Source organism: Canis lupus, chromosome 9, assembly GCF_011100685.1.
Source record: "Canis lupus familiaris isolate Mischka breed German Shepherd chromosome 9, alternate assembly UU_Cfam_GSD_1.0, whole genome shotgun sequence".
In the NCBI taxonomy this organism is placed as follows: domain Eukaryota; kingdom Metazoa; phylum Chordata; class Mammalia; order Carnivora; family Canidae; genus Canis; species Canis lupus.
This window is the reverse complement of record NC_049230.1, coordinates 21121799-21132033: the sequence shown is the minus strand read 5'-3', so window position 1 is coordinate 21132033 and position 10235 is coordinate 21121799. Positions and strand designations below refer to the sequence as shown.

Genomic DNA, 10235 nt, shown 5'->3' with positions numbered 1-10235 from the left:
CCCTCTCAGAGGACTTGATCCTCCCCCAAAATGATCTGATCCTCAGGAGAACAGAAGCACCTCCAACCTCCTCTTCCCAGCAGGACTAAGAAACGGGTTCTCCCTCTCCCCCTAGTCCTCACCAGAGCCCAGCCCAGCAACAGCACCCAGAGTTCTCTGCTTCCTCATTCCTTGCCCTCTGTCCAGGGTTATGAACCCCAGAGGAATCAGCCTCAGACCAGAGGCAACAAATTAAGTGTGTGTGGATGCTGCTGCTCTAAGAAGCCCAAGAGCAGAGATGCTAGAGACTGAGGAGCAGGAGTGGGGTTTGGACTAAGGAGGGCAATAAGGGATTGATGTTTCTTTGGACTTAAGCTTGGAGAAATCAGGGAGGGCTTCCTGGAGTTGCTGTCTTTCCCTCTGAGCACTTTAATTGCCTTATGGGAAGGAGGGTGGTGGCTTCAGGGGGTGATGGGGTAGATAAGATTCCTCTTTGCAGGTGGCAGAGATGTTACCTGGCTCAACCACTCTGGAGGTCAGGTGTGCCTGACTGGAAAAGAGGAGAGGTTCTAGGGACACATGTGGGAGGCCCAGAAACAAGGGGGAAGGTCTTGGCAATGAGCTGTAAAGGGCCAGGACCTGGGCTCCTGGAACAAGCACTAGACTTTGAGTCATGCAGATGTGGGGCCCAGTCCTAGCCCTGTTGTTCACTATCCATCCATGAGGCCCCCGGCAAAGTTATTCACCTCCCTGACTCCCTCATCTCCAAGATGAGAATCATAAATCCCGACCATCTACAGTTGCAGTAAACAAGACCCAAGGGTGGAGTCACCTCGCAAAGTGCCAACCACGAGTGGTGAACCAATACAACCTATACAGTCAATCGTTCAGTAAATAATTGTTCAATGTGACAAGTACTGTGCTAGGTGCACCAAACTTCTCTGAGGAATATCCCCATCTCCTGTTTCTACGATCACTAGACAGAATAAGCCAGAACAGCAGGTCACCTGAGCAGCCTGAGTTGGTCCTAGGTGCCCTGGACACCCCAAAGAATCAATTATGACCATTCAAGGAAGAGGCCAAAATAAGAAGAGATGTCACCATGCGGGTCCTAGGCCCACGAGGCCTCCAACAAGAAAAAGTGGACATACTACCATGAGATATTTGCAAAAGGCCAAGCAATTCTTTATTGCATAGACAGACATGGTACAAATGAGCTTGTTACACAAGACAGCTGCTTCTTGGCCATCCTTGCTCTAAAGCAGATGGGGAAAGTTGGAGGGGGGAGCATGCCAAGCACCCAACAAGGAGAAGTGGACCCTCTGAAAGCAGGGACTGGGGTTTGCTCTTCTGGCCCCTCTGGCCAGTCCTCCACTCAGCCTGGGGAGTGTGGGATGATAAGGGACATCTCTCTTGCACCCGGCATTCAGACTTCTCTCTTGCGAGAAGAAACCACTTTCCCGTCCACTGTCTCCTCAACGTTGATGCGAACTTTGCCACCACCACCTCCCAGGGAGGCTGTAGAAAGAAGGAACATGCTTTTTAGAGTGGGGGACCCTTGCTGTTCTCCTTCCCAAGGCACGTAGGACTTTGGCTTAGCTCAGGGAGAACTGGACAACATCTCTGAGAATGGCCACTGGCCAATCCTTTGAGAGTGGTCAGGAGGTCTGGTGTGGAATCATTCACGGTAGAGGTGGGTGGTGGCAGCAACAGTTATGCCCACAGTGAGCAAGAAAGTTGGGGTTTTTTACTGCAGGTGAACAGGAAGTGATTCTTACTATTAAATGCAGGAAGGTGGGGCCTAGGGGAATCTATTCTCTGGACAAAACCTGCTCAACCTGGAAGGTTCTCAATAAATCTTCAGCCCCCACTCTCCTGAAGCTGATAGAAGGTCCCTGCGGAAGAGATACCGCCTAGCATGAGTGTGTCCCCTCCCCACTGGCATGTTTGGCATCTTTCTCCTTCCACCCCATCCAGGGGGAGTGGTGGTTTCACCAGCTCCCCTTGCTACCCCACTCGGGAAAAGCCTTCTTACCTTCTCTGGTGCCAATGCCAGCCATCCTGAAAGAGAGGGGAAGCAGATGTAAGAGAAAGGCATGAGCCCAGGTCCCCCTAAGGGAGGCACCCCTCTGGTGGCTCGCTAAGCAATCCTCGCCAGCAGCCCACCACCACCACCACCACCCACACATCTGACTTCTCTAGAGTCTGGGACATCCCAAAAGCCTGTCTAGACCTGCCATCCCAAAGCAGATAGATTCCGATCTACAATAATGCCCCATCTGTTTCCTTTTTGCTGTCCCATTCCTGTCTGAGTAAGAGGACTCTCCACCCCAGCCCCAACCGGCCCCTCCCTCACTCCTCCCCACTGCGCCCTCGCCCCTGCCTGGCATCCTGGCCCTCCAGCAGGCTGCGGTAGGTGGCGATCTCCTGCTCCAGCCGCGTCTTGATGTCCAGCAGCGTCTTATACTCCTGGTTCTGGCACTCCATCTCGCTGCGGAGCTCACTCAGCTGGGCCTCCAGGCTGCTAATGAGCCCCTGGATCTGCTGCAGCTGCGTGGCATAGCGGCACTCCGTCTCTGCCAGCGAACTCTCCAGCCCAGCTTTCTAGAGGGAGCAATAGATCAGCAGACACCAGGTCAGGCCAGGAAGGCAGCTGCCGTGGGCATGCAGACAGGCATCGAACGGAGTGCAGAGAAACAGCCCTCGACGGTGGGAAAGGCTGGGCCACACTGGGGTGGACTGGGGTGGGCTGGGGGCAGGTGGCCCTACCATGCTGAGCTGGGACTGCAGCTCAATCTCCAGCCCCTGCATTGTGCGCCTCAGGTCTGTGATCTCCGTCTTGCTGGTCTGGATCATCTCTGTGTTGGAGGCCACCTCCTTGTTCAGCTCCTCTGTCTGTAGGTCACACACATGACAAGTGAGGCCCACAGAGCCTGGGGAGTCCTGGGGAGCCGGGGCAGGGCTGTAAAGTCAGGCCCACCTTGCTGAAGAACCAGGCCTCGGCGTCCCGCCGGTTTTTCTCTGCCATGGCCTCATACTGCTCCCTCATCTCGGCCAGCACGCGGGTCAGGTCCACGCCAGGTGCTGCGTCCATCTCCACGTTGACCTGACCTGCCAGCTGGCTGCTGAACTCCTTCATCTCCTGCAAGGTGGGCAGGGGTCATTTAGGGACAGAAGGCAGAAGAGAGAGCTGAGAGTCTGGGCTCCCTCAAGTCACTATACATCCTCCAAGTTCCTGCGCACCCACCCCTGGCCTCTGTTTCCCGCTGAACATGACAAGGCTTGATCACACAGACCCCTTGGCTCTGAGGACGTCTCTTCCTTGCCGGGTCCTACGGGAGGACCTCAAGACAGTAGGGTCCTTGTCTGAGCTCCTGAACCCAATCAGGACAGCAGGTCACACTATCTACCTGCCCTAGCTATGGGTCTGAGAAGGAGAGGGGTCTGGGTCCCCAAAGGATGGTCCTCCTTGCTCTCCATGGAAACCCCTGTTTGGGTGGAGGGGGAGCGTATCTGAACCATGGAGCCCTTCAGCCAACTAGGAGGAGGTGCCAGTGGCCCTACTCTGCCTCCCGGCACTAGCACGCAGCCCCTGCCAGCCCTCACCTCCTCATGGTTCTTCTTCAGGTAGGCCAGCTCCTCATTCAGGCCCTCGATCTGCATCTCCAGGTCGGCCTTGGCCAGGGTCAGCTCGTCCAGCACCCGGCGCAGGCCATTGATGTCGGCCTCCACGCCCTGGCGCAGGGTCAGCTCATTCTCATATCTGGGAAGAGAGAGGGAGCCCAGAGTAAGGAAGAGCAAGAGGCCTGGGCTGTTGGAGCTGAAGGAGGGAGAGAAGGCCAAGAAACAGGGGGGAATCCAGAAGGGGAGAGGGAGGCAGGAGCTCACTTGAGTCTGAAGTCATCCGCTGCCAGCCTGGCGTTGTCGATCTCCAGGATGACGCGGGAGTTGTCAATGGTGGCTGCCAGGATCTGCAGGAGACAGGGACTTGGTGCCTGTTCTGTCTCCCCTGATGCTCTCCCCACCCTGCGCCCTGAGTCAGACCCCTCGCTGACAACTTCCCCACTGACACCAGCCACAGAAGCCAGTAGGCTCCCCAGGGTGGTGCTCAGCCTCATCTCAAGTACCCACTAAATGATCCACCCCCATGCCACCCTTCCTGTTTCCAGGGCCTGAAAAACCAAGGAGGGAGGGGTGCCCGGACTCCCCCATGGGAATTGCCTGGCTGGGAGGGGTTGGGGTGGGGTTCAGTGGACTCTGACAACAGCCCTCTCGGGGATAGTCCACCAGCCTCCCCTGGTCACTGGCCTCCTGCACACCTTGACATAGCCATGGACCCACAGAACATGTCACAGCCATAGGAACCTGGACGGCAGGTCAGGAAGGCATTCTACAGCTGAGGAAACCGGTCCAGGTGAGTTGAAAGGATGAGTAAGTGGCTGGCATAATGAGTTGCAGGTCTCCTAAGCCCCAGTACTGCTTTTGGCACCAAAGATGTCCTCAAAGGGTGAGGCAGGTGGTCCTGGCATTCAGGGCTCCTGAGGCTACACTTACCGTTCTTACAAAAGAAGCAAAGGGGCACTTTATGCAGAGCCCTGCAGGGTGTGTGTAACTGCCCCCCACCTCGGACCCCCGTGGTCCTGACCAAATTCTCGGGATCCTCCCATGCTGCCAAAGTGAGCGGAGGTGTGCCTGCATCCGCACCTGAAAAGCATTCACTGCTCTCCAAACTATACACCAACAGTCATTGCCTGGGCAGGAAAGAGTTTCCTTGAGGCATTAGGAATGTTGATATTAGAGACGTGTGCGGGCACCAGCTACCTGTGCCCCTCTCTCTGACACTTGAGAACTCACCTTGTCCCGGAGTTCCTCAATGGTCTTGAAGTAGGGGCTGTAGTCCCGCTCCGGGCTGCTGGGGCTCTGCTTCTGGTACCAGTCACGGATCTTCACCTCCAGGTCGCCGTTGGCCTCCTCCAGGGCGTGCACCTTGTCCAGGTAGGAGGCCAGGCGGTCGTTGAGGTTCTGCATGGTGATCTTCTCATTGCCAGAGAGGAGGCCACCATCGCCACCACCGTAGTCACCAAAGCCGCCGCCATAAACCCCCACCAAAGCCACCTCCAAGGCCACCTCCGAAGCCTCCGCCAAAACCACTACCAGACCCTCCACCGAAGCCACCCCCAAAACCACTACCAGCCCCCCCACCGAAGCCACAGCTCATGCCACCCCCATAGCCCCCTCCTGACCCCGAGGAAACAAATCTAGCAGAAGAAGCTGAAATACTGCGGCTTCCACCACCCCCGTAGAGACTCCCCCCACCAAAGCCACCTCCCCCAGCCCAGAGGGAACCCCCCCGGGTAGAGCCACCCCCAAAGGTGGAGGAAGAGGTCTGCAGAAACGTGGTGCTCATAGCCAGGCAGCTGGTGAGCTCTCAGCAAGCAGAAGAGGTGCTGGTGGAGGTGCAGGCTGGGCTGAAAGCAGAGCGCTGCGCCGGTCACCCCCCAGCCTGGGGCTCCTTATATAGCCCTCAGAGGGTGTTGTGGGACCTCGTCTCCTCCCCCAAAGGGAAGCCAAATCCTGTGTTCAAACACAACTGCCTGCACACCTCTGCCTGGCTGATGTGGAATCTCTCTTTTCTTTCTTTTTTTTTAATGCAACAAAAGAGATGATTCAGAATGAATGGTGTTTTGCCCCAGGGCCATGGTTTTAACACTTCGAATGCAGGTTCATCTCTCTACTCCGTGTGGAGGAGCAAACTCAGATCCCTCTGCAGCTACCAGGCCTCCGCCTTCTGGGCTGGAGCAGCTGGGGCCAGATCTACCCTCTATGGACTTCTCTGCTGCCACCAGCCCCCCACCCTCACCCCAAAGCAGCCAGCAACCCCCTGCCCCACACACCCTACCCAGGCTCTCAGTTTAGGAGTCTACCCCCATCACTGCTCTGTGCTGACCCACTCACAAACTCCATGTGTGAGCCTGCAGAGCCCAGGCAGAGTGGTGGCCTCTGGAGGATGGGTGGGCTGGGGGTCCATGAGGATAGGCTGAGAACAGGAGAGGGGGGTCAGGTTGCAGCTAAGGTGATCAAAGAAGCCTACATCTGTTACTTCCCTGACATAGCAGGACTCTCCTCCCGGCCTCCCTTCCCTTCCCCACCCAGTGCTCCCCAGCCCCCAGCCCAGTTGCACTGGCACTCTCACAAAGGCCAGGAGGCTCGAGGCTGACAAGGAGCTGACTGATAATCCCACCACCTGCCAACTACACATGTCATTGAACCTTTGCTTGCTCCCAGGACACGTTGGGGCAAACCTCTGCAGATAAGACTCGAGCACGGTCCAAGAAGCCCCTGCCTTCTCCAGGGAGAGGCATGTCCCTGCATAGCAGGGCCAGATTAACTCCATTTGTCCTGTCAGGTGCTGTGGAGCCGGGGAGGGACGCGACCCAGGGCTCTACGTGCCTGAGTGTTGGGAGGGTGGAGATAGGGAGGCCTGGCAGGCAGCCTGGAGGACACCTCTTCACAGAGCAGGATGCTGAGGACAGAGAGGGGAGCTGAACACTCAGGAGAGCCCTTTGCTCTGCCATCAACCCAGGGGCCGGCTTCCAGGGATACGTGATACATGTGGGCAGTGCCACGAGGAGGCACAGCCTGGCCTTCTGGCCCCCGCTGCGGGGCTTGGGGAAAGCCAGAGGGGTGGCAGAGGGAGGCAAGGCTGATCTGAAGAGCCAGCAGGATACCTGGTCCAAGGCTGAAGCGCAGTGAGGTGGGTAGAGCTCCCGGGTCCCTGAGGCTCAGGTTCAAATCCTAGCACCATCAATTACTGCCTGTGAACCCTTGGACCCGTTCCTGTGGTGAGTGAGGGGCACTCTCAGCTTCTAGAGGCCTGAGAGCGCCCAGCCTGCCTCCTCCTGGCTCCTCTCTTCTAAGGAAGTAGACAGTGGGGATCAGTACCTGGGGTTCCTGTCCGAGCTGGGACAGTGTGAGAAGGACCGCAGGCCTAGGTGGGTGGGGATAAATGAGCTGGGCCTCTGAGCACTGGGCACAGACAGTGCGGTATTGTCTCGTGGGTGGGAGGGTATTGTCTTTTCCTCCGAAAGAAAAATAATCAAACTCAGATCAGCCACAGCTCATTAAAACCTCTGCAGACATCACGGCCCCAGCAATTAACACATGAACAATTACACACCATCACCCCAGGCTGAGGGAGGGCTGGGCCCCAGCCAGCCGTCTCTTCTGCACCCTGACTCCCCTCTAGCACCCCCAGAGAGGTAGCTGTTGAACACTATCAGGCTCATGCTGACGTAGCAGCCACCGCAGTCACAATCCTTGTTTTCTTTTTTTTTTTTTTTTTTAAATATTTTTTTAATTTTTATTTATTTATGATAGTCACACACACACAGAGAGAGAGAGAGAGAGGCAGAGACATAGGCAGAGGGAGAAGCAGGCTCCATGCACCGGGAGCCCGATGTGGGATTCGATCCCGGGTCTCCAGGATCGCGCCCTGGGCCAAAGGCAGGCGCTAAACCACTGCGCCACCCAGGGATCCCCAATCCTTGTTTTCAAAGCAAACAGTTCCTGTGAGCTCAAAGTCTGGGCCACTTTGGTGCTTGCTCATTAGCACCAGCTAGGCGGCTGGGCAAGGTTGGGGACGTAGCCCTGTTTGGCTCCAGCCCAGGCTGCAGCCCAGGGCCCTGCCTCAGGTAGCACACGTGTGACAATGTGCCAGATTCTGTCCTTTGCCCATTGCAGACAGGTCGTCCCCAGGCCTTTTTTCCTTGGGATGGGATGTGCAGCCCAGTGGAAAAGCCTGGGCTGGACTCCACCTCTGCGTGTGACTCAGCCTCTCTGAGCCAGGTTCCCAACTTAAAATTGGGCCATTTTCCCACTTATATAAGGTAGTTAGAATCACAGAAGGGGTTACTATTTAACAGATTTTGAGTTTCAAGATGGAAACAGTCATGAGCATACACTGGTGGTCCTGGTTGCACAATAATGTGAATGGACTTAACGCCACAGAACTAAACATTTAAAAACAGCTAAGATGGTAAATTATATGTGTATTTTACCAGGATAAACAAAAAGGGGGGAAAATGGAGCCATTAGCACTGAGTCCTGCTACAGGGCCACAGTGAGCATCCAATGATGCATGGGGGTGTGGTCTCCATAAATCCACCCTCACCGCCCCCACTCCCCAGGGAGATGCTAGGGATGGAGAGAGCACAAGTCCTGGGTCCTGGGTAACTCCTCCTCCGTCAGGTACATCAGGTACGTGGCTCTCTTAGGTAAATGGCTTTGGGTAATCCAGCCGCCCATCTCAGCTTCAGTCTGCCAATCTGGAAAATGGATATAACCACTCTCCCGCCTGCCGATAGGGATGGAGCCATATGACCCACCACCGACCAACAGGAAATGCTCTGCAAACTGAAATGGTCACAGTGGCCAGCAGAGATGGAAAGCCTCACCCCTTGAATCCTCTCCCCTTCTCTCTCCTTCCCTCCCTCTCCTTCTCCTCTGTGCCAGCTTTTCTGTCAACCCAGTACCCCTAGTTTCAGCTCCCAGCCAGGGACAGAAAAGCTTCTCTGCCCTTGCCTCTCCACCCCCCACCACATACACAAAGGCAGGCTTCATTCCTCACACCCAGACCTGTGCCCCAGTCACCTGCCCCACCTGTGTGGGCTCAGACTCCGCCCCACAGCCACATTCCAGGGGCCTCTGGGGCATAGGGGAGGGTTTCAGCTGTGACAACAGAGGCTTTCATGAACAGGGGACAAAAATCTCTGGGCAGTCCCAGCCTAGGGGTGAGGCCAGGCCTCTGAAATTAAGTGGGAGTGGAGGCGCTGTGGGTGCTGGAGGCCACAGCAGAATTGCTAGGGAGGTGGCAGATGGGGCTCCTGGCCCAGGGAGAGAAGCGAGAGCTGGGCTCGGGGTCCCCCAGGAACCTCTCCCATGCAAGAGCACATCCTGCAGGATTATTAGCACACGGCATGCCTGGATCACAGCTTCCTTCGCACGGCGCTGGGCACTCACAGCAGCCAGCGTTCCATTCCTTCTCCTACAGAAGACCTTCTGGGGGCCCCAGGGTTGAGACTTCCTCACTTGCTCCCCTCTGGCACAGGGGTGGCCTGTGGTCAGGCAGCTCCATGGGACCGAACACACCCACTGAGCCTGAAACTCTCAGCCAAGGGGAAGTGGAACTACTTATATACCTTTAATTGGCCTCAGTTCTTGGCAGCCGAACTATAAACCACAGGGGCAAGCTCATGCCCACAAAAGGGCAGAATTATACCAGGAAGCTGAGACTTATGCTCCTTTGCTGGCCTGGGACCAGCCACAGGCAAAGCCAGGTTGGGGGTCTTATATGGGAGGTCTGGGTCACAGCCGGGTCCCACTCCAGGCTCTGGGCCCAGGTATGAGCAGGTGGGTGTAAGGGGCTTATGTGGGGCTGCCCAGGAATGGATGACTATGTTAGTGCATGCACACACACACCCTCCGCAGCCTTCTAGGTGGGATGCCCACCTCCATGACTCAGGCTCTGACCCCCAAAGCCCAGGTTCTCCCTCAGTTAGGTAGAGAAATGTATCAAATGAACTGCCTCAGGGGATCCCAGTCTTAGGCCCTCACATGGAGCAAGACTGGAAGGTGTAAGGACCTGGCACAAGGAGTGTCAATCCCAGAAGACTGGGGTAGGGGTGCCACCTTGGGCCAATCATCAGGACACCTAGCTCCTGGTCCTGTCTCTGCCATGAAGTCTCTGTGTGACTTTGGACAAGTTCCTTAACCTCTCTGAGCCTGTTCCCTGCTCTATAAGATGCCACCCATATAGGGTTGTTCGATCAAATGGTACATACTAGGTGCTCAAGTGAACATTAATTTCAGACCCACAAATACACACCAACTCTTGAGGGAGTAAAATGGAAAGAAAACTAAATCTGAAAAACAAACAAACAAACAAACCCAGTTTCAAATCCCGCCTCTGCCGCATGTTTAGAACAGTTATTCGTACAAACGACTTCAGCTCTCTGACTTTTAGTTTACCCCTTGGTAAAAAGGGAGCAATGCGGGGCACTTGGGTGGCTCAGTCCATTGAGCGTCCAACTCTTGGGTTTTGGCTCAGGTCATGATCTCATGGGTCCTGGGATCTGGCCCTGCATTGGGCTCTGTGCTCAGCAGGGAGCTTGCTTGGGGATTCTCTCCTGCCACTCTCCTCACTCACGCCCACGCTCTCTCTTCATCTCTCTTAAATCAATAAAATAAATCTTAAAAAA

At 55.8% G+C, this 10235-nt stretch overlaps 1 protein-coding gene across 1 annotated transcript; it reads right to left on the bottom strand.

Moving 5' to 3' along the window:
• Positions 1 to 1140: 1140 nt before the first annotated feature.
• Positions 1141 to 5386, bottom strand: KRT15 (keratin 15). Its single transcript, NM_001253744.1, is given in 9 exon segments — positions 1141 to 1497; positions 2015 to 2040; positions 2363 to 2583; positions 2749 to 2874; positions 2960 to 3121; positions 3586 to 3742; positions 3868 to 3950; positions 4834 to 5077; positions 5079 to 5386. Coding segments are annotated over 9 exon segments (1419 nt in total). The 3' UTR covers positions 1141 to 1405.
• Positions 5387 to 10235: the final 4849 nt, after the last annotated feature.